At 42.1% G+C, this 25,568-nt stretch overlaps 1 protein-coding gene across 1 annotated transcript in view; it reads right to left on the bottom strand.

The window, feature by feature from the left end:
* Positions 1-25,568, bottom strand: part of LOC109922553 (polycomb group RING finger protein 3) — a 143,046-nt gene that overhangs the window by 81,111 nt on the left and 36,367 nt on the right. Inside the window, exon 2 of the mRNA XM_048613667.1 lies at positions 21,310-21,396. Coding sequence (XP_048469624.1) covers positions 21,310-21,396 — 87 coding nt within the window. The remainder of the gene's footprint in view (positions 1-21,309; positions 21,397-25,568) is intronic.

Genomic DNA, 25,568 nt, shown 5'->3' on the forward strand with positions numbered 1-25,568 from the left:
ACTACGTGCGCAACACTGTCCACAGAAAGGTCATGTAAATACGTGCGAAGTCATGAACTTTGCATCAGTGCTGCCAGAGGGTTTGACTATCTGCATCTAAAGACCAGGAGACATCATTGGCCACAGATGAGGGTCAAGCTCTCAGCCTAATGTTCAAGGTAGCAATGGGGTTTTTACACTCTCAATTTTAAACATCAGTGACCAGAAAAACAAAGTAGGCAGGTAAATTTCATGGATACTGCCAAATATGGCTCACAGTATAACAGACACATTTGAAACCTGACAGCAGGAAGCTGAATGGCAATAACTTGAGGGAGTGATGAGCAGTTAACTCAATGTAGGGCTATGCTCACATGCTCACAGCTTGCTGATTGATTTTGCTTCCCATTTGCATGGCTCTGATATAGAAACAGACACATATGTCGTTAACCTAATCACCCCTGTTTTGATACAAATTATATATAGTACGTGTCAAGTTTTAAAAATGGAATGGAGTAGTCATGATCTCCAGGTGAGACTGTACACCATAGAAATGCAAACCCAATTAGGACAGCTCCGTGTCATTTAAAAAATTGAGAACTATCATGGAGTCATTTACAATACTGAGTTTTTTTTTTAAAATGAAATTTTAACCAAATAATTGGCTTATTAATGATGTTGGTTGAGAGTTAAATACTGACCCAGGTTACTGGAAGATTTACTTTTTCCTGGCTCTACAGACTGATGTCTGAAATTTGTTGTTCATATGACAATCTAAAGCACACAGCTGCAGAAGTGAAGAGGTTGGTTTACCAAGGCTTTGTTATAAAATTGCCTGTGGTTCAGGTAAATTTGTGTCAAAATCCCTTAAACCATATTCTCAGTCAACACTAAAGGAATGATGTAGAATCCATCTTGCAATGACAATGTTTAAATCTGTCACATAAGAAATAGAGTGCAGAGGAACTACAAGAAGCCCATACGCTACCTAAACATATATTGTACTTTTGTGAGACTGTGGGAGAGGCAGCTCAGCTGAACTTACCTGGGAAGCCAGTTTTGAAAAAACATAACATTTATACTGCATTTTATATTATCTGAGTACATCTCAACAAAATACTTTTGAAGTGTAATCTCCTCCTATCACAGAGTAAAAAAATCAATTGAACCATGGAGACAAAGATAGCCAGTGCTTTAAATATTATGGTAGCTCAACATCAAAAAAGCATCACTGCACAAAAATATTGCTGCATTGCAGTCCTGATAACGTGAGCAGATTAGTATTTGGAACACGAAGATTAGTGCTACAACAGGAAAATACCGCCAAAACTCAGATGCTTTAAAGCGATATTTTCAGGAATGTGTGGGTAAATGAAGAATAATACCATGCACTCTGATGGAATACAACATCGCAAATCATCTTATGGGGAGCATTTAAAACAAAATTTGGTATTGAAGTTACATTAGGACACATGGTCAAATCTTCAGTCAATTATGTGGTGGGGGAATGGTGACTGGAAGAGAATACGAAGCTAGGGAGAAGTGATACATGGAGGAATGTGAAAATGTCAACACAGGGGTAGTAAATGAAACAGTAGCTTACATAAAGAGCTGATGAAGAGTCGTTAGCTTTCTCTCTCTATGAATGCAGTCTGACCCGCTGAAATCTCTAGCATTTGTTGTTTTCAGTACAGTCGAGCGTCTGCAGTAATTTGCTCCTAATAGCTTATATGAGTTAGGGAGCAGAGTTTGGATGATTTTCAGTGATAACAAAGTCATGGACAAAGGTTTGAACAGCAAAAGAGCTGAGCAGTTGGATGGTATGACAGTGGTAAAAATAGGTGATCTCTGCGATGGTGTGAATATGTGGTCAGAAGCTCATCTTGGAGTAAAATATGACATCAAGTTTGTGAATACTTTGGGGTTGTTATCAGACACAGGGATAGCTCAGAAAAGCCCAAGTCCTTCCTTCACTCTGCCCAGTACTTCACTGGATTTTAATTGAATAGGTAAATGAAGATGGCACAACATGGAAAATACACGGCCAGCATGAAAGACTGTATTCCTAATTCACTTTATCAAAAATAAAGTGACTCTGAATGCTACTTTGGGAAATTCAAACTACATTGAAAATTAAGCCTCTTCAAATACTGCCTTTTTCAATTCTCATTATCATCACTCTTGCATTTCACAACTTGAACTTAAGTTTTGAACATGTATCTCCTTTACATTATCTGCAGCTTTCAAAATGACTGCACAGGGATAGCCAAAGAGATGGAATTGTCTGTTGTTCTGGAGGAAAGATGAGTGACGGCGTTACAGTAAAGATTTCGTAATGATCATTGATTCCATTGTCCTCAAAGTTGTTTCTGCACAGCCTCAGAAAAGCCTGCCTTCACCCTACATTTTCAAACAATGATAACATCGTACCATCACTGGGCATTGTTCCTAATTTTCCAAAACACACAATTTTTTTTCATTACTTTGTTCAATGTTAATTTATTATCCACCCCAACTGGCCTTACAGAACAGATGGCGAGCTGCTTCATTGAAGAAAAGTGAACAGCTTCCTAAGCCATTCCAGAAAACAGTTAAAAATCAACACTGCTGTAGCACAGACTGGGTCAGAACATAGAACATAGAACATTACAGCGCAGTACAGGCCCTTCGGCCCTCGATGTTGCGCCGACCTGTGAAACCAATCTGAAGCCCATCTAACCTACACGATTCCATTATCATCCATATGTTTATCCAATGAACAGGGTGGCAGATTTCCTTCTGTGAAGGGCTTGAGTGGACAGATATCTCTGGCAATCCACTAGTTTCATGATCATAGAATTATAGAATCCCTACAGTGAAGAAAAGGGCCACTCAGCCCATTGTGTCTGCACCAACATTCCAAGGAGCATCCTACTCTATCCCACTACACCGCATTTTACCACAGTTAATACATTTATGATGGCCAATCCATCTAACCTGTACGTCTTTGGACTGTGGGAGGACACGGGATTACCTGGAGGAAACCCACACAGACACAGGGAGAATGTGTAAATTCCACACTGAATATCATCCAAGGCTGGAACTGAACCCAGGTCCTTGGCACTGCGAGGCAGCAGTGCTAAACACTGTGCCACCGAGCTGTCCTACCTTAACAAAAAATAACTTTTAGTCCCAGGTTTATTTTCTAACTGAATTTAAATTCTCTAGCTGCTGTAGCAGAACTTAAACTTATGACTCCAGATCTTTCATCCAGGTTCTGGATTACTCATCCAGTAACAGTCATGTCAAACAAAGAAGGCTTAAACATGTTCATCCAACACACTGTAATATACATATCTGACTGACTGTATATTTAAAATAACAACAGGAAAAGGCAGTATGATCTTGATCAATTCTAAAGGATCATATTCACCCGTGTTCCTATATACGTAGAGATTTAATTGTATTGAAACTACATTTATGATCTCTCTGGACAAACTATAACAATACTCCAGAGTAGGTGTACTACCTCTGGGCTACAAGACACTCTATCCATTGATTTATTTGTGTTGTTTGCATAGTACATAGACCCAGTCATATTTACCAACATCATTCCTAATACCTCAAATGTACAGCGATCCCATTCGTATGTGTACCTAATCAGCTGAGATTTAGATATTAAACATAGAATGTAAAAGTCAATTTACATGCCAAGGCTCATGGGCGGTAATTGGCCTTATTTTTGAAGAAATGGATTTACAAAGTTACCAAAGTCAATGATCCTGATAGATCAGGATTTGTGTTCTCAGGTCAATTCTAAATAAAATTACAACAAACTACTAGACTGAACACAGTTACTGTCACAATATCCCACATCACAAAAGAAGGCAGTGCCTAAGGACCGACGGTTTCAATGGAGAATTGCTGATTGGAATGTAGGTTTGTAGCATATTGTTATTGCTAAAATGATTTTTTTTTTAGAAAAACAAAAGTCAGAAAGTCATTTTGAGCAGTGCACTAAAGACAGCTTCTCCAAGGAAGCATGTCAGTAAAATGAAGTGATCAGCTACCTAGCAAGTTAATTACGGAATGTTTATGAAGTTGAGTTTAATGATACAAATGGTCAGGGCCACTAATATGCTGAATTTAGAAAATGAAAAGTCATCTAAGCAGAAGCACTTTTCTTTCATTTTAAACATCTTCAGGCTGAGAGAGTTGACACAAATCTCCAGAAACAGAGTCAGAGTCATAGAGAGGTACGACACGGAAGCAGACTCTTCAGTTCAACTCATCCATGCTAACCAGATATCCTAGAAAAATCTAGTCTCGTTTGCCAGCATTTGGCCCATATTCCTCTAAATCCTTCCTATTCAGATATCTATCCAGATGTCATTTAAATGTTGTAATTGTACCCACCTCCACTTCCTCTGGCAGCTCATCATTCCAAACACACACCATCCTGTGTGAAAACATTGCCCCTCAGGGCCCTTTTAAATCTTTCCCTTCTCACCTTAAACCTATGTCCTCCAGTTTTGGACTCACCCACGCCAGGGAAAAGGCCTTGTCCATTCACCCTATCCATGTCTCTCACGATTATAACTGCACCAAATCTGTCAGAATTGGAAACAATTATCCAGGTCTTCAGAATGGTAAAGTCTTTAGGCCATCAGAGCTGAAAAGAAGTTTTCAGCTGACTCAGCAGTCAGAGGCAAAGGGCTATTTATGGTAAGGGTTATTTGATTAAAAAATTCAAAAAAATCAAGAATAAGAGATAATAAACTGAAAGAACTATAGATGCTGGAATCCTGAAACAAAGAATAAATGATATTTCACTGAGATTATGTAACTGAACGGTATTGCTGGATAAAGGATTGAATCTGTTTGCTGTTCATGTTAACATCTTTTTAAATTGTCATACGTGTTTTTTCTTTTTTTTAACGGAAAAAAATTGTTTTCTTCTATTGAAAAAACATTGCACTCAGAGAGCACATACTGGAGGGCTCGTCCACTGAGGCAAAAGCTCAAAAATAAGATGGGTGCAATCTCTCTAATAGGATTATACCACAGGCCCCCAACAGCCAGCGAGACATTGAGAAAGAAATATGCAGGCCGATTATGGAAAGATGCTAGCACAGAGTTGTCATAGTGGGTGACCATGCCTTGTGATTGTCTTTAACCCTACTTGCCAAGGTCATTTCTCAGCCTGCTGCTGCAGGTGAGACCAGGGGCCTGCCAGGAGGTAAGTTTCCCAGTTAAAAACTTACCTCGTGCAATCAGCAGCCTCCATTTTTTGCAGCAGTGGGAGCAGTAAGAGCGAAGACTTTGGGCCTGCCAGGAGGTAAGTTTCCCAGTTAAAAACTTACCTCGTGCAATCAGCGGCCTCCACTTTTTTTTGCAGCAGCAGCAGCAGCGCGAGCAGTGACAGCAAGGACCGGGGGCTGCCGGGAGGTAAGTTCTTCATTTCAGCAGCGGAGCCGAGTGGGAGCATTCGAATTGCGCTCTCGGAACGAGAATGAACTGATATATTTGGGCAGTGCCTAAACCCGAGAAACTACACCCGTAGTGTCTCCCACCTGCCCTCCTCCTCTGACCAATAGAAAAAGACTCTGGTGTGCTGATAAGGTAAGCCTTTTTCCCTTTTTTTTAAATCGTGTGCTGGTAAGTGGAGTGATTTGGTACAAAGCTTTTTCATTTAATTTATCTATTATTTGATATTATAGTAGGACTAAGCTAAGCTTAAGAGTAAAAATGGCAGGAGATCCCAGACCCGTGTTATGCTCCTCTTGCTCAATGTGGGAGCTCAGGGACGTGGCTGATGTCCCTGACTCCTACACGTGCAGGAAGTGTGTCCAGCTGCAGCTCTTGTTAGACCGCATGACGGTTCAGGAGCTGCGGATGGACTCACTTTGGAGCATCCGCGATGCTGAGGAAGTCGTGGATAGCATGTTCAGCAAATTGGTCACACCGCAGATTAGGATTGCTGAGGGAGAAAGGGAATGGGTGACCAAAAGGCAGAGAAAAAGCAGGAAGGCAGTGCAGGTGTCCCCTGCGGTCATCTCCCTCCAAAACAGGTATACCATTTCGGATACTGTTGGGAGAGATGGCTCACCAGGGGAAGGCAGCAGTAGCCAGGTTCATGGCACCGTGGCTGGCTCTGCTGTACAGAGGGGCGGGAAAAAGAGTGGAAGGGCTATAGTCATAGGGGACTCGAGTGTAAGGGGAGTAGATAGGCGATTCTATGGCTAAAAACGAGACTCCCGAATGGTATGTTGCCTCCCAGGTGCACGGGTCAGGGATGTCTCAGATCGACTGCAGGACATTCTGAAAGGGGGAGGGTGAACAGCCAGCTGTCATGGTGCATGTAGGCACCAATGATATAGGTAATAAACGGGATGAAGTCCTACAAGCAGAATTTAGGGAGTTAGGGGCCAAGTTAAAAAGTAGGGCCTCAGAGGTAGTAATCTCAGGACTGCTACCAGTGCCACGTGCCAGTCAGAGTAGAAATGAAAGAATAGGCAGGATAGATGAGTGGCTTGAGAGATGGTGCAGGAGGGAGGGGTTCAGATTTTTGGGACATTGGGACTGGTTCTGGGGGAGGTGGGTCTATTACAAATCGGACGGTCTACACCTGGGCAGGACTGGAACCAATGTCCTAGGGTCTGCTTTTGCTAATGCTATTGGGGAGGGTTTAAACTAATGTGGCAGGGGGATGGGAACCAAATGAGGAGGTTAGTGGACGCTAAGGAGGTAGTAACTAAAGCCTGGAAGGAACTAGATAATGAAGTCAGTGCGACTAAGGGGTAGAGTCGGCAGAGAGCAAATGATGAACGCAAAGGGACAGGTGGTCTGAGGTGCATTTGTTTTAATGCGAGAAGTGTAGTAGGTGAGGCAGATGAACTTAGGGCTTGGTTTAGTACCTGGGAGTATGATGTTATTGCTATTACTGAGACTTGGTTGAGGGAAGGGCAAGATTGGCAACTAAATATACCAGGTTACAGCTGCTTCAGGCAGGATAGAGAGGAAGGTAAAAGGGGTGGAGGAGTTGCATTACTGGTCAAAGAGGATATCACAGCTGTGTTGAAGGAGGGCACTATGGAGGACTCGAGCAGTGAGGCAATGTGGGCAGAGCTCAGAAATAGGAAGGGTGCGGTAACAATGTTGGGGCTGTACTACAGGCCTCCCAACAGCGAGTGTGAGGTAGAGGCACAAATATGTCGACAGATTATGGAAAGATGTAGGAGCAACAGGGTGGTGGTGATGGGAGATTTTAATTTTCCCAACATTGACTGGGAATCACTCAGTGTTAGGGGTTTAGATGGAGCAGAATTTGTATGGAGCATCCAGGAGGGTTTTCTAGAGCAGTATGTAAATAGTCCAACTCGGGAAGGGGCCATACTGGACCTGGTGTTGGGGAATGAGTCCGGCCAGGTGGTTGAAGTTTCAGTAGGGGATTACTTTGGGAATAGTGATCACAATTCCGTAAGTTTTGCAATACTCATGGACAAAGACGAGTGTGGTCCTAAAGGAAGAGTGCTGAACTGGGGGAAGGCCAACTATAGCAAAATTCGGCAGGAGCTGGGGAATGTGGATTGGGAATAGCTGTTTGAGGGTAAATCCATATTTGATATGTGGGAGGCTTTTAAAGAGAGGTTGATTAGAGTGCAGGACAGACATGTCCCTGTGAAAATGAGGGATAGAAAGGGCAAGATTAGGGAACCATGGATGACAGGTGAAGTTGTGAGACTGGCAAAGAGGAAAAAGGAAGCATACATAAGGTCTAGGCGACTGAAAACAGACAAAGCTTTGGAAGCATATTGGGAAAGTAGGACCAATCTGAAACGAGGAATTAAGAGGGCTAAAAGGGGTCATGAAATATCTTTAGCAAACAGGGTTAAGGAAAATCCCGAAGCCTTTTATCCATACATAAGGAGCAAGAGGGTAACTAGAGAAAGGGTTGGCCCACTCAAGGACAAAGGAGGGAAGTTATGCGAGGAGTCAGAGAAAATGAGCGAGATTCTTAATGAGTACTTTGCGTCGGTATTCACGGAGGAGAGGGTCATGACGGATGTTGAGGTTAGGGATAGATGTTTGATTACTTTAGTTCAGTCAGGATGGGGGGGGGGGGGGTGGAAGTGTTGGGTATTCTAAAAGGCATTAGGGTGGACAAGTCCCCAGGTCCAGATGGGATCTATCCCAGGTTGCTGAGGGAAGCGAGAGAGGAAATAGCTGGGGCCTTAACAGATATCTTTGCAACATCCTTGAGCACGGGTGAGGTCCCGGAGGACTGGAGAATTGCTAATATTGTCCCCTTGTGTAAAAAGGGTAGCAAGGATAATCCAGGTAATTATAGACCGGTAAGCCTGACGTCAGTGGTGGGGAAGCTGCTGGAGAAGATACTGAGGGATAGGATCTATTTACATTTGGAGGAAAGTGGGCTTATTAGAGATAGGCAGCGTGGTTTTATGCAGGGAAGGTCATGTCTTACCAACATGATAGAATTCTTTGAGGAAGTAACAAAGTTGATAGATGAGGGAAGGCCGGTAGATGTCATATATATGGACTTCAGTAAGGCGTTTGATAAGGTTCCCCATGGTAGGCTGATGGAGAAAGTGAAGTCGCATGGGGTCCAGGGTGTACTAGCGAGATGGATAGAGAACTGGCTGGGCAACAGGAGATAGAGTTGTAGTGGAAGGGAGTTTCTCAAAATGGAGAACAGTGACCAGTGGTATTCCACAGGGATCTATGTTGGAACCACTGTTGTTGTTGATATACATAAATGATCTGGAAGAAGGTATAGATGGTCTGATTAGCAAGTTTGCAGATGACACTAAGATTGGTGGAGTAGCAGATAATGAAGGGGCCTGTCGGAGAATGCAGCAGAATATAGATAGATTGGAGAGTTGGGCGGAAAAATGGCAGATGGAGTTCAATCCAGGCAAATGCAAGGTGATGCATTTTGGAAGATCCAATTCAAGAGTGAACTATGTGGTTAAAGCCCTGGGGAAAATTGATGCACAGAGACATCTGGGTGTTCAGGTCCATTTTACCCTTGAAGGTCGCTACGCAGGTTGATAGTGGTCAAGAAGGCATACGGCATGCTTTCATTCATCGGACGGGCTACTGAGTACAAGAGCTGGCAGGTCATGTTGCAGTTGTATAGGACTTTCGTTTGACCACATTTGGAATACTGCGTACAGTTCTGGTCGCCACATTACAAAAAAAATGTGGATGCTTTGGAGAGGGTGCAGAGGAAATTCACCAGGATGTTGCCTGGTATGGACGGTGCTAGCTATGAAGAGAGATCGAGTAGATTAGGATTATTTACATTAGAAAGACAGAGGTTGAGGGGGGACCTGATTGAGGTCTACAAAATCATGAGAGGTATAGACAGGGTGGATAGCAAGAAGCTTTTTCCCCCAGAGTGGGGGACTCCATTACTAGGGGTCACGATTTCAAGGTGAGAGGGGAAAAGTTTAAGGGAGATATGCGTGGAAAGTTCTTTACGCAGAGGGTGGTGGGTGCCTGGAATGCGTTGCCAGCGGAGGTGGTAGAGGCGGGCATGATAGCGTCATTTAAGATGTATCTAGACAGATACATGAATGGGCAGAGAGCAGAGGGATACAGATCCTTGGAAAATAGGCGACAGGTTTAGTTAGAGGATCTGGATCGGCGCAGGCTTGGAGGGCCGAAGGGCCTGTTCCTGTGCTATAATTTTCATTGTTCTTTGTTCTACAAGAATACTCTGCATCGGTACTCACCCAGCAGAAGTATATGGAGGATAGTGAGATTTGTGTGGAGCATGCTAATGTGTTAGGGCATTTTGAGATCAAGAAAGAAGTGGTGTTGGGTCTCTTGACGACCATTAAGGTACATAAAGTCCCCAGGGCCCGAAGGTACCTATCCCACGTTATTGAGAGAGGCAAGAGAGAAGACTTGTGGGGCCTTTGTATCCTCGCTAGCCACTAGAGGGGTCCCGGAGGACTGGCGAGTAGCTGATGTTGTTCCTCTATTCAAGAAGAGGAATAGGGATAATTGGGGAAACTACAGAGCCATGAGTTTTACCGGAGTGGTTGGGAAGCTATTGGAGACAATTCTTAGGGACAGGACTTTTGTGCATTTAGAACAGCATGGCCTAATTAGAGATAGTCAGCATGGCTTTGTGCAGGGCAGGTTATGTCTTACTAACGTGATTGAATTTTTCGAGGAGGTGACAGTGATCGGTGAGGGTACAGCAGTGGACATTGTCTCCGTGGATTTTAGTAAGGTTTTCAACAAGGTCCTTCCTCGTAGGCTCATCCAGACGATGAAGATGTATGGGACCCACAGCGACTTGGCCATGCAGATATAGCACTGGCTTGTCCAGAGAAGGCAGAGGGTAGTGGTGGAAGGATGTCTTTCAGGTTGGAGGTCCGCAAGTAGTGGTGCTCTGCAGGGATCTCTGCTGTTGTGACATATATAAATGCCTTGGATGGAAATGTAGATAGGTGGGTTAGTAAGTTTTCAGGCGATACAAAGATCAGTGGAGTTGTGGATAGTGTAGAAGGTTGTCAGGGATACAGTGGTATATTGATCAGTTACAGATATGGGCAGAGAAATGGCGGGTGGAGTTTAATCCAGATAAGTTTGAGGTGCTGCACTTTGGGAAATCAAATGTTAAGGGAAAGTATACAGTTATTGGCAGGACCCTGAACAGCACTGATACACAGAGGGATCTAGGGGTTCAAGGCCCTCTCTCCATGAAAGTGGCCACGCAAGTAGATAGGGTGGTAAAGAAGGTGTAGTGGCATGCTTGCCTTTATTGGTTGGGGAACTGAGTGCAAGAGTCAGGATGTCATGTTGCAACTTTATAAGACTTAGGTTAGGCCACACTAAAGAGTATAGCATTCAATTCTGGTCACCACATTACACAAAGGATGTGGAGGCTTAGAGATTTACAGGATGTTGCCTGGGTTGGAGGGTATGAGCTATAAGGAGAGGCTAGAAAAACTTGGATTGTTTTCTCTGGAGCGACAGAGGCTGAGGGAAGACTTGATAAAAGTCTATAAAATTGAGATGCATAGACCGGGTTGACTGTCAGAATCTTCCCCCCCCCCCCCCCGAGGTGAAATGTCTAAAACTAGGGGGCATGCATTTAAGGTGAGAGGGCGGAAGTTCAAAGGAGATGTGAGGGGCAAGTTTTTTTTTCCCCCCACACAGTCTGGTAGGAGTCTGGAACACACTACAGTGGTGGAGTCAGATACGATAGGGGTGCTTAAGGGACTTTTAGTTAAGCATCTGAATATGCAAGAAATGGAGGGATCAAAGGCAGGCAGAAGAGATTAGTTTCATTTGGCGTCACGTTTGGTACAACATCGTGGGCCAGAAGGCTCGTTCCTGTGCTGTACTGTTCTATGTTCTATTTCAGCTTCATTTAAATACGTTCAATGTCTGACCAGCAAAGGAACCAAACTGCAAAAATAAAACTTATTGTCTATCAAGCAGAGTTTCCCTATATTACCATCAATTGGGATCATAACCTAAATAGATTTGGATAAGCAATTAGATTATGACAGACGGGTAATGAATTGGAGGGTGTTCAAAATGGTTTGTTGAGATAGACTGTAGAACCAATAAGGGAGCATGTCATATTAGACTTGGTAAGGAGCAATGATCCAGATTTAGTAAACAGCCTAACAGAACAAGTACATTTCTTTGATACAATCATAATGCAATCAATTTCTATGCTTGAACAGGAAAGATGAAAAACAGCTACACAGATTCTAAATTTAGGTAAGGTTGATTTCAATGGATGACATAGAGGCTGCCTCAGCAAATTGGGGAAATGTGTTAAATGGATAAAATGACAGAATATCACAGACACAGGAAAAAAAGAATTTGCGATACTGAACCAGTTTACACTTGTCTGGGGGAAAGCCCTACTTGCCAAAAAGAAAATCTGTGTGCACCGAAAAAGGGGAAAAGGAACAATATAAACTGAAATAAAAAGTATACAGAATGCAAGGTATCCTCTATTTCTGCCGAGTAAGGTGCCAGCACCAAACATCTCCCCTTCCTTTTCTTTTCCAGTATTTTGTAGGACGTCCACATTGCACAAGACTGTTCAGTCTGCTAACATAATCTCAAGCTAACAGACATTCAGCACTTCAATTCTAAACCTTGTTTTTGCTCTAATTTTTCCTCCTTGGTCTGCTGCAGTGTTCCAAAGTTCGATGAATTCTCGAGGAACAGCACTCCAGTTTAAACTGAACACGTTACAGCTTTCTAAACTCAAAGCAGTTTAACAACAACCTGTGTACTTGCACTCACTGGAGTTTAGAAGAATGTAAGGAGCCCTTATTGAAATATGTAAGAGATAACAAGGGAAATGCCAAGAGGTTGTTTTCCCAAATGGGACAGTTTAGGACCAGAGGGCATCATCTCAGATTAAGGGGTTGCCCATTTAAGATGAGGAGGAATTTCTTCTCGGGGGTAGCAAATCTATTAATTTCTTTTTACTATAGAGGCTTGTCGAGGCTGGTACATTATGTATATTCAAAGTCAGAAGTCACACAGCACTAGGTCAACAGGTTTGTTTCAAATCGCAAACGTTTGGAGCACTTTGTCACTTCACCTGGCAAAGGTACAGCATTCCGAAAGCTTGTGATTTCAAATAAATCTGTTGGACTATAACCCGGTAATGTGTATCTTCTGACTTTGTCCACCCCAGTCCAATACTGGCACCTGTACATGTATATTCAAGGTTGAGAAAGTCAGATTTCTAATCATTAAGGGAATTGAAGGTTATAAAGAACAAAGAACAATGAAAATTACAGCACAGGAACAGGCCCTTCGGCCCTCCAAGCCTGCGCCGATCCAGATCCTCTATCTAAACCTGTCGCCTATTTTCCAAGGGTCTGTATCCCTCTGCTCCCTGCCCATTCATGTATCTGTCTAGATACATCTTAAATGACGCTATCATGCCCGCCTCTACCACCTCCGCTGGCAACGCGTTCCAGGCACCCACCACCCTCTGCGTAAAGAGCTTTCCACGCATATCTCCCTTAAACTTTTCCCCTCTCACCTTGAAATCGTGACCCCTAGTAATTGAGTCCCCCACTCTGGAAAAAAGCTTCTTGCTATCCACCCTGTCTATACCTCTCATGATTTTGTAGACCTCAATCAGGTCCCCCCTCAACCTCCGTCTTCTACTCAACCTCTCTTCATAGCTAGCGCCCTCCATACCAGGCAACATCCTGGTGAATCTCCTCTGCACCCTCTTCAAAACATCCACATCCTTTTGGTAATGTGGCGACCAGAACCGTATGTAGTATTCCAAATGTGGTCGAACCAAAGTCCTATACAACTGTAACATGACCTGCCAACTCTTGTACTCAGTACCCCGTCCGATGAATGAAAGCATGCCGTATGCCTTCTTGACCACTCTATCCACCGGTGTTGCCACCTTCAGGGTACAATGGACCTGAACACCCAGATCTCTCTGTGCATCAATTTTCCTCAAGGCTTTTCCATTTACCGTATAGTTTGCTCTTGAATTGGATCTTTCAAAATGCATCATCTCGCATTTGCCTGGATTGAACTCCATCGACCATTTCTCCAATCTATCTATATTCTGCTGCAGGTTATGGGAATAAACCAGGAAAAGCGAGTTCAGGATCATCAGATCTGCCATAATCTCACTGGCGGAGCACATTATTTGGGTCAAATGACCTATTTCTGTTCAAACATCTTATGGGTCTCTGTACATCTCTCATTTTGCATCCTGTTCTTCAATTGGTTTATTTTTCTCTCCCTCAAATGGGCCAGCCCAAGAATTAGGGAGAATGCAGCAAATTAAACAAAAAAAAAGTAATCTCAACCAGGATTACTGTTACCAACTAATCCTTTTGGATTAATCAAGATCATCCTGCCTTTTCCTAGAGTCAGAGATTTGCAGCGTGGAAAACAAGTCCTTTTGGCCCAACTTATGCATGCTGCCCAGTTTTCACAATTAAGCTAGTCCCATTGGTCCATATCCTTTCATTCCTATCTGTTTCTGAAGTGATAAAACTGTACTCACCTCTACCTCTATCTCTGGCAGCTCAATCCAGACACTCACCATCCATTGTTTGAAAAAAATTGTCTTCTGGGCCTTTTTGTATCTCTCCTTTCTCACCTTAAACCTATGCTAATTTTAGACTTCCCTACCAAGGGGAAAAGCTGTTGGCTACCTACTTTATCTATGCCTCTCATCATTTTACAGACCTCCAAAAGGTCACCCTCAGTCTTCTACACTTCAGAAAACAAAGTCCCAGTCTATCCAACCTCTCCTTTTAACATAAACCTTTCAGTCCAGGTAGCATCTGAGGAAATCTGTTCTACACTGTTTCTAGCTTAACAATACCTTTTCTATAGTAGGGCGACCAAAATGTCATGCAATACTCCAAATGTGGTCTTATCAATGTCTTGTACCAATAAGAAGTCCCAACTCCTATACTCAATGCTCTGACCAATGAAAGCAGACATGCCAAAAGCCTTCTTTGCCACCCTGTCTACCTGTGACTCCACTTTCAAGGAGCTGTGAACCTGTATTCCTGGATCTCTTTGTTCTATAACACTACCCAGGGCCCCACCATTCACTGTGTAAGTCTTGCCTGGCTTGACCTACCAAAATGCAAAACCTCGTATCTAAATTAAACTGCCAATCCTCAGCCCACTGGCCCAGTTGATCAAGATCCTGCTGTATTCCCAGATAACCTTCTTCACTATCCACTACATCACCAAACTTGGTGTCTTCCACAAACTTACCAACCATACCTTCTAAATGCTCATCCAAATCATTTACGTAAATGATGAATAACAGCACCGATCCCTGTGAGACACCGTTGGTGACAGGCCTCCACTATGAAAAACAACCCTCTACGGCCACCCTCAAGGCAATTTTGTATCCAATTGACTAGCTTTCCCTGGATATCATGAGATTTAACCTTACTCAACAATCTACCATGCTATACTTGCTAAAGCCTATCTAGACAATGTCTACAGCACTGTTCCCATCTACTTTCTTGGTCACCCCTTCAAAAAACTCAATCAAATTTGTAAGACACGAGTTCTCACGCATAAAGCCATGCTGACTATCCCAAATGAGTCTTTGCCTCTCCAAGTGCCTGTAGATCCTGTCTCTTAGAATCCCCTCTAACAACTTACCCACCACAGACATTAAGCTCGCTGGTCTACAGTTCACAGGCATTTCCCTGCAGCCTTTCTTAAATAATGGCAAAACATTAGCCATTCTCCTATCTTCAGGCACTTCATCTGTGTCTTTTCCTGTTATTACTTTAAATATATGATTTGTTACATATGTGTATACAGAGAGGTGGATGAAATTATGAAATTTCTATGTAGATATCTTTTTTTCTCCTGATACAGGAGTAACTATAAGTCTGCTGCCTGAAAACCTCGAATGGCTTCACACTGTCCAGCTATGAGCATCAAAAGTCAAGTTCAAGGGTCTGGGGAGCCACAGCCTTTGCGATGTCTGAACAATGTTCTATGAAGACAGTTTTTAAACATGTCCTCGAGCGTGATTGGCTTTATGATCTTTCTCCAGACGTGTTTAAGAGAATGAAGCTCTTTATTCTGCAGAGATTCCGAACCAGTAGACACAATAGAGGGGTGAACCTGATAGCATGCCACTAACAAACCCAGTTTACTATTAATATACGAATTACAAACAGGAATAGACCATTCAACCTCTTCAGCCTACTTCATTGTTCAATAAAGGTCATCGCTGATCCCATGATGACCTCAAATCTATATACCAGCTAACCCTGATAACCTTTTACACCCATGCTGAGCAACAATCTATGCCAGATCTGACTTAAAAGATTGTTTCCACCACATTTTCAAAAAGAGAATTCCAAAGACTCATGACTTAGAATATCACTTTTCCTCATCTGCGTTAAGTGATTCCTGATATTTAAATAGTGATCTGTAGTATTAAATTCTCCCATAAGAGGAAACCACACATATCCCATCAAGACTCCTCAGGATCGTATACATTACAATCAAGTCGCTGCTTATTCTTCCAAACGACAGTAGATGCAAGCTTAGCCTGTCTAACCTTTCAAAATAAAACAACTCAATATTAGTCTGGTAAATCTTTTCTGAACTGCCTCTAATTCACTTACACCTGTCCTTAAATAAGGTGATCAATACTGTGCACAGTACTCCATTTGCAATCTCAACAGTGCCCTGTATAGCTTAAGCATAAATCTTAAATTTTGAATTCAATTCCCAATGCAACAAATTAGAACATTCAATTTGCACCTGCATATTAACTTGTGATTTATGCAAAGGGCACCCAGATCCCTCTGCAGCCTCTCACCATCTAAATATACTTTTTCATTCTTCCTGACAAAATAAACAGTTTTACATTTTCCACCTTACTCTAAATTTGCCATATTTTTGCCCACTTCTTTATTTATTTATATCACTAATCTGACCTTTTTGTCACCTCCTTGAGTGCTCTTCACAATTTTCTTTCCAGCTTATCTTGTCTCATCAGCAAATTTGGCACTTTTATTAACAGCTTCTAACATTTCTTTACTACAGATGTTAATCTAACTGGCCTGGGGTTTCCCGCCTTGTGTCCCTTCATTTTTAATTAAAAAGGAAAAGTTACATCTACTATCTTCCAAACAAATGGGTCTTTGACTCAATTAAAGGAGTTTTGGAAAATTATAAACCATCTCTTTGAAGACCCTAGGATGAGATTCATTAGAACCTGGTTTCTGGTCAGCCCGCATCTCTTCATCAACTCCGATGTTGATAGAAATTTGAGAGACCAACACCGCGTGTCAATTGAAGAAAAAATGGATATTCCAGTTCTTACGTAGTAAAAATCATACTTTAACCAGCAGCATACAGAATCCACCTGACGAGATTGTCCAAAAATACATGACAGAAACACAAATGAGCATATACATTGGGAACATTAGGAGCAGAAGTAGGCCATTTAGCCATTCAAGTCTGCTCTCCCATTCAATAAAATCATGCTGGTCTATTTGCATTTTGAATTTCACATTTCCAACTGTGCTTGATGACACATTTCTGCAGCTGAGAATGAGAATCTGGGACGGAATGCTTCCTCCCCGGTGCCAGGGTTAATGATATCTCAGACTGGCTTCAGGACATTCTGGAATCAGAAAGTCAAAAGCATCGATGAGAGAAGGGATGAGGTCCTGAAAGCAAAATATAGGAAGTTAGGAAGCAAGTTAAAAAATAGGACCACAAAATGTAGTGACCTTAGGAATGCAACTCGTACCACTTGCTAGTCAGAGTAGAAACAGCAGAATAAATCAGACGAATACTTGGCTGGAGAGATGGTGCAAGGGGGAAAAGTTTCAGATTCCAGGGACATTGAGACTGGTTCTGGGGGTGGTGGAGCCAGTACAAGCTGGATGGGTTGCACCTGGGCAGGACCAGAACTGATGACCATGGGGTAGTATTTGACAGTGCTGTTGAGGAGGGTTAAATGAAAATGGCAGAGGGATGGGAACCTAATAGGGAGGCAGACAGGGGGAAACAAGGTAAAAACAAAAGACAGAATTGGAAATAAGAAAAGTTATGGGTTGAGAGTCCAAACCATATTGCTAAAGAATGGGTACAGGACTAAAATGTAAGAACTTGTGTTTTAAATACACACAGCATTCATAATTAAGTGGATAAATTATCATGGACATAGATATAAATGGATACAATATAGTTGGGATTACAGAGACATTGCTGTAGGGTGACCAGGAATGGGAACTGAATATCCAGTTTTAGGAAGGACCGACAAGGAGGAAAAGGAGGTGGGATAGCATTGCTGGTTAAAGATACATTAAAGCAACAGTGAGGAAAGATGTCTTCTCTGACGAAGTAGAACTTGTACGTGTAGAGCTTAAAAACACAGAGGGGCAGAAAATGATAGTGGGGCTGTATGTAGAACCCCTAAACTGTAGTTGTAACTCTGGAGAAGACATTAAACAGAAAATTAGAGATGCAAGCAATAAAGGTACAGCTGTAATTATGGATGATCTTAATCTGCAAATTAATTGGGGAAAATCAAATCAGTAACAATACCATAAAGGAGGAATTCCTGGAGTGTGTACAAGATGGTTTTCTGGGTCAATATGTTGAGAAACTGACTACCCTAGACTGGGCACTGTGGAATGAGAAAGGAATAATTGGTAATGTAGTTGTGTAAGGCCCCCTGGGGAACAGTGACCATAATATTATAGAATTCTTCAATAAGATGGAGAGTGAAATGGGTTATTCTGGGACAACAGTCCTAAATTTAAATAGAGGAAACCATAATGGTATGGGGCACAAGCTGGCTATGATAAATTGAGGAGCATTACTTTAGGGGATGACGGTGGATAGACAACGGCAAAGAATGCATGGAGGAACTGCAACAAATATTCCTTTCTGTCTGGTACAAAGCTAAAATGGGAAAGGTGACCCAGTGATGATGAACAAGGGATATAAAGGATAGCATTAGATCCAAGGAAGGGGGTATACAAATTGGCCAAAAAGAGCAGCAGACCAAAAGACTGGGAGCAGTTTAGATTTTAGCAAAGGAAGATAGTAGGAAAGATTAAGAGGAGAAAAATAAAGTTCCAGGGGAAGCTGACGGTGAAGATTCAAACTAATTATAAAAGTTCTGTAAGTACGTGAAAAGAAAAAGATTAGTGAAGACAATGTAGATTCCTTATAATCGAAAACAGGGAAAGTTATAATGGGGAACAAAGAGATGGAAGACCAATTAAATACATATTTTAAGTTCTGTCTTCACAAAGGAGGACACAAATAGCCCCCCAAAAATGTTGGAAGAACATAGGTCTAGTGAGAGAGAGGAACTGAAGGAAATTGGTATTAGTAGGGAAATGGTGTTGGGGAAATTGATGGGATTAAAGGCCGATAAATCCCCATGGCCCAACAGACTACATCCTAGAGTACTTAAGGAAGTAACCCAAGAAATAGTGCATGAATTGGTGGTTGTCTTACAAGACTCTACAGACTCTGGAACGGTTCCTATGGTTGGAAGGGTAGCTAATGCAACCCCACTATTGCAAAAAGTAGATAGGGAGAGAACTGGGAATTACAGACTGGTCAGCCTGACTTTGGTAGCAGGGGAAGTACTAGAGTCTATTATAAAAAAATGACTAGCACAGCACCTGGAAAACTATGACAGGATTGGACAAAGCCAGTATGGATTTAGGAAAGGGAAATCTTGCTTGAAATATCTATTACAATTTTTCAAGGATGTAAATAGTAGAATTGATATGGGAGAACCGGTGGATGTGGTTTACTTGGGCTTTCAGAAGGTTTCCAAAAGCTTAGTATGCAAAATTGAAGTGCATGGGATTGAGGCTAGTGTATGACATGGATAGATAACTGGCTGGCAGACAAGAAACCAAGAGTAAGAATAAATGGGTCATTTCTGAGTGGCAGCCAATAACCAGTGAGGTACAGCAGGGATCACTGCTTGGATCCAAGCATTTCACTATATATATATTTATTAACTTAGAAGAGAGAACTAAATGTAACATCTCCAAGCTTGCAGAGGGTGAGCTGTGATGAGGATACAGAAATGCTTCAGCATGATTTGGACAAGTTGACTGAGTGGGCAAATGCAGATGAGTGTACAGCAGATGACAGATAAAATGTGGGTAAGTGTGAGGCTATCTACTTTGCAGCAAAATAGGAAGACAAATTATCTGAACAACGATAGGTTGAGAAATGGGGAGGTGCAACAAGACCTAGTCCTTGTACATCAATCACTGAAAGTAAGCATGCAGAAGGCAAACGGTATGCTGGCTTTCATTGTTCGATTATTTGGGTATAGGAGCAGAAATGTTTTGCTGCAATTGTACAGGGACTTGGCGAGACAACATCTGGAATACTACATGTGGTTTTGGTCTACTTACTTGAGGAAGGATGTTCTGGCCGTGGACAGAGAGCAAAAAAGACCTAGCAGACTAATTCCTGGGATTTCAGGACTGATGCATGAAGAAAGATTGGATCAGTAAAAACTATATTCTCTGGAGCTTAGAAGAATGACGGATGATCTCACAGAAACCTATAAAATTCTAAAAGGGCTAGACAGGAAGGTGAAACACAGGAAGGATGTTCCCACTGACCAGGGAGTCCAGAACCAGGAGTCACAGTCTAAGGATAGTGGGCATGCCATTTTGGATAGAGATGAAGAGAAATTTCTGCATCCAGGGAATGGTGAGGCTGTGCAATTCCCTGCCACAGAAAGCGCGGTATTTAACATCTATAAAAGGGAACAAAGCAATGGATGCTCTACAGGAGTACAGAAAACACAGGGGGTAGCTCAAGGGAAAAAAAACAGGAGAGCAAACAGTGAGCATAAGAAAATATTGCTGGGCAAGATTAGGGAGAATCTCAAGATATTATACAAGTATTGTGATGATACTATGGCTTTAAGAGATATATTTTGTCCTTTTCTTTAAAGCAAAGAGGTAACACGAATGGTCTGCTTCAAGCCATAAAGTAAACAACTTGTGAGGGTTAGGTTTTTTTCTAAAAATACTGGGACAATTGAAGCACCTGAATGGGTGTGGTCAAGCTCCCACAGAACCAAGATTTTAGTTTTAGCTTTCAGTAGCAGTTGCTGGGGTCTTGAAGCTGAATGTGGAAGCTGTTATTCCTCTCTTAATTACAGATAAAAGCTGAACTTCTCTTTCTTCCGCTAGAATTGCATGTGAGACAATCTATTTTACTGACTTTGCCCTTGCCAAGGGTGTGAGTATGGGATGTTAGCATATTGGAACAGTTACCATTAGCAGTTAAATAATCTATTATTCTGTTAAGTTTTCCAATAGAGTTAAGATATTCCAATTCTTCTTTTTTGTGTTTCTATTTTAACTACAGTGTAAAAATAAAGTGTGTTTTACTTCAAACCTGTAGATTGACCCATCAAATTACAATTGTTAACTGTGAATTAATGCATGACCAATGCGAGGCTCTTAAGATTTGCCTGACTGCCTCTGGGTTCAGGGACGAATTTCCCAGGCTTCTGCCCGAAATTGGCTTACGCTTCTATTTGTCTCACCTAGGAGAATGCATGACTGCAGAACGGAATGTAGCAGAGATTTCATTGTAAACCTAGGCTACGCAATGTCTACGTGACAGGTGAGATAGGCCAGTTAACATTTTCCTGTGCTTTCTCAGCTTCTAGACTGAAGTGGAGTTAGAAGATGCAATATTTATCTGATGACATGTAATCACATTAAGCTACTTGATTCAAACTAGAATCTGGAATGATTGAGGATAAGATGAGATGATATTTCATCAGCATGGTACCTGTGTTGCTCTGACACGGAGCACTGCAGTGTAGTCATGTGATGAGGCCGGTGTAGATCTCAATGTTTGAGCAGTCGTGTGAAAAACCTGAGCAAAAATGAGAGAAGACGTTCAGTTTGTATCATTGTACTCCTGTGATAGTATTAGCGAGAGATGCCCAATTCCTGTACAACTTTCAGACTATATGCTAAGCAAAGACTCTGTTGGTATGGACCTCAGACAATTAGATACACCGATATTTCTACTTAGGACAGACACATGCAGTAATCCAGTCCAATAACAGCCCAATTATAAAGACAATATGATGAACCGGGCAGATGAAATTTAATGCAGAGAAGAGGGAAGTGAAATGTTTTGATAGGGAGCATAAGGAGAGGCAATAAAACGAATCAATATAAATTTTAAAATGAGTAACAGAACAGAAATCTACAAAGTGTATATGAACAAAATCCTCAAGCTGTGACAGCACAAGTTGAGAAGGCTGTTTCATAAAATATCCATGGTTTTATAAAGAGGTGTAGAAAAGCAAGGGTTTTATGGGAAAGCTTCATTACACTGATTAAGCCCTAGTTGAGCATTTTGGCCCAAACTGGACACTAATCTTTAGAAAGAGTTTCAAGGGGACCTAGGAGATTCATAACAAGGTTACTAGGGTTTAAAAGGCTTCAGTTGTATGGAGAGACAGTCAGAAGTCAAATTGTTCTCCTAAGAGCAGAGAAGGCTGAAAGGAAATTTAAAGATAGTTTTAAAATTGCAAAAGAGTCTGAGAAAGTAAATAAGAAACTATTCCCAGCGGCAAAAGGATCAGTCGTCACAGACACACATTTAAGGCAAATGACCTGCTATGTTGAAAGATGCCGAGGCATGGTACATTGGCACGATCATGCAAATGCTACAGCAATGGATAAACGGACACTACGTAACAATCACGAGGCAAGATTCCCTCCCACTTGGGAAGCTCTTCAGTGGTGAAGGACATTCAGCCTTTGATCTTTGGGAAACCGTCCTCCAAGGAAGTCTTCGAGAGACACAACAACGCAGAATTGCTGAGCAGAAACTGATAGCCAACTTCTGTAGCCACGACGACGGCCTCAACCATGATCTTAGGTTCATGTAACCCCACCATACTGTTCTGTGTTTGCAAAATCTTCCTTCTGTTCTGTTTTGACACCATCACCTTGATAATGTATTATCCCTCTACCTTAATTAGTTCCACAAACAGAAGTTGCTGGAAAAACTCAGCAGGTCTGGCAGCATCTGCGAAGAGAAATCAGGGTTAACATTTTGGGTCCGGTGCCCCTTCCTCAGAACTTAATTAGGTTGTACAATTTTGGATTACTTGTTACTTTGGTTAAACCCTCGTCATGCGACTCTGATACCTATTATGTTATTCCAGCCATTCGGTCTATCTCTAGTACCATTTTGTTTTTGATTTTTTGTAATTATCTCTCTGCCTCAATTAATCGATTCATAGGTCATCCTTCACTTGCTATTCAGCTGTTGACACTTTACTCACACTGTTTCTCGCTTCTTATCACCTGCAAAGACTTGTTATTCAGCCTATCTACACTTCGCTCAGACTATTTGTACTTCTCTGTTGACATGCTTAATTACCTGGAATTATCTTGCCATTATCTCTCTATCTATATATTCTGTGCCTATGTGCTTCCCTCCACTTCACCTGATGAAGGAGCAGCACTCCAAAATCTTGTGATTTCAAATAAACCTGTTGGACTATAACCTGGTGGCATGTGACTTCTGACTTTGTCCACCCCAGTCCAACACCGGTACGTCCACACCAGAGTACTAAAGGTAGTGGCCCTAGAAGTAGTGGATACATGGTAGTGATCTTCGAAGATTCTATAGACTTTGGAACAGCTCCTGCAAGATTAGAAAGAAGCTAATGTCATCCCTCTACTTAAAAAGGGAGGCAGAGAGAAAACAGAAAACATTAGCAGTCTGACAACATTAAGAGCGAAAATGCTACAGTCCATTATTAAAGATCGGAAAGAAGTGGCAGGATTAGACAAAGAAAGCATGGATTTACGAAAGGGAATTATTTGAGGATATAACCAGACGAAGGGGAGACAGTGGGTGTTGTTTATTTGTCTTCTAGAAGGCTTTCAACAAAGTCCCATGTAAGACATTAGCGTGAGAGAGATAGTAGGAACTGCAGATGCTGGAGAATCCAAGGCAACAAGGTGCAGAGCTGGATGAACACGGCAGGCCAAGCAGCATCATAGGAGCAGAAAGGCCGATGTTTCAGGCCTAGAACCTTCATCAGAAATGTATATGAAGGGTCTAGGCCCAAAACGTCAGCCTTTCTGCTCCTATGATGCTGCTTGGCCTGCTGTGTTCATCCAGCTCTGCACCTTGTTGTCTAAGACATTAGCATGTATAGTTAAAGCACATGGAACTGAGGCAGTGTACTGAAACGGATAGAAAACTTATTGGCAGACAGAAAACAAACAGTAGGAATGAACAAGTCTTTTTCTGCATGGCAGGCAGTTATTGGTGGGGTGCCAAAGGGTTCCCAACTATTCACAATAATACATTAATGACTTAGATAAGGGAAATAAATGTAATATCTTCAAATATGCAGACAGCACAAAGCTAGGTGTGAAGATGAGCTGTGAGGAGAATGTAGAGATGTGTCAGTGTGATTTGGACAGGCTGGGTGAGTGGGCAAATGCATGGCAGATGCAGTGTATTATGGATAAATGTGAGGGTATCTACTTGGGTAGCAAAACAGAAAGGCAGATTGAATAGCTATAAATTGAGAGAGGGGAACATGCAACGACACCTGGATCTCCTCGTACAACAGTTGCTGAAGGTAAGCATGCAGGTGTAGCAGGCAGTCAAGAAGTTAAAAAGTAGATTGGTCTTTATAGTGAAAAAATTTAAGTACAAGAAAAGGGATGTCTTGTTGCAGTTACACAGGGCCAGAATAAAACCACGCCTGGAGCACTGTGTGCAATTTTGATCTCATTATCTGAGGAAGAAAGTTCTGGCTATGGTCAAAAAGCAGCGAAGGTTTACGAGACCTGGGACTGTTGGACTGATGTATGAGTACGGGTCTTAATTGGTCAGGATATGTTCAGGGCAGTTCAGAAGAACGAGAGGGAATCCCATAAAAACTTATAGAATTCTAACAGGAGTACACAGGGTAAATGCAGCAAGGATTTCCTAATGACCGGGAAGTCCACAACCAGGGGTCACAGTCTAAGGATAGGAGGGTTAATAATTTAGGACTGAGATGAGGACAGATTTCTTCATCCAGAGAGTGGCAAGCCTGTGGAATTCACCATCACAAAGTAGTCAAGGTCAAATATTGTATGATTTCAAAAAGAATTTGGACACAGCACTTGGGGCTAAAGGGATCAAAAGAAAATGGAGAAAAGTGAGAACAAGCACTTGAGTTGGATGATCAGCTGCTCCTGTTTTCTATGTTTCGATGCCCAGAGTGCTAGAATTCTTCCCTGAACACACTGCCTTTTTCGCTTACTTTAAGACGCTGTTTATAACAGACAATGTTGTCGAGGAGAATACCGAGATACAGGCTATTAGACTAGGCGGGATTGAGGTTCATAAGGAGGAGGTGTTAGCAATTCTGGAAGGTGTGAAAATAGATAAGTCCCCTGGGCCGGATGGGATTTATCCTAGGATTCTCTGGGAAGCTAGAGAGGAGATTGCAGAGCCTTTGGCTTTGATCTTTATGTCATCATTGTCTTCAGGAATAGTGCCAGAAGACTGGAGACTAGCAAATGTTGTCCCCTTGTTCAAGAAGGGGAGTAGAGACAACCCTGGTAATTATAGACCAGTGAGCCTTACTTTGGTTGTGGGTAAAGTGTTGGAAAGGATTATAAGAGATAGGATTTATAATCATCTAGAAAGGAATAATTTGATTAGGGATAGTCAACACGGTTTTGTGAAGGGTAGGTAGTGCCTCACAAACCTTATTGAGTTCTTTGAGAAGGTGACCAAACAGGTGGATGAGGGTAAAGCAGTTGATGTGGTGTTTCTGGATTTCAGTAAAGCATTTGATAAGGGTCCCCATGGTAGACTATTGCAGAAAGTACTGAGGCATGGGATTGAGGGTGATTTAGTGGTTTGGATCAGAAATTGGCTAGCTGTAAGAAGACAGAGGGTGGTGGTTGATGGGAAATGTTCATCCTGGGGTTCAGCTACTAGTGGTGTACCTCAAGGATCTGTTTTGGGGCCACTGCTGTTTGTCATTTTTATAAATGACCTGGATGAGG

The sequence above is a fragment of the Rhincodon typus genome, chromosome 1, assembly GCF_021869965.1.
Source record: "Rhincodon typus isolate 14 chromosome 1, sRhiTyp1.1, whole genome shotgun sequence".
Lineage (NCBI taxonomy): Eukaryota > Metazoa > Chordata > Chondrichthyes > Orectolobiformes > Rhincodontidae > Rhincodon > Rhincodon typus.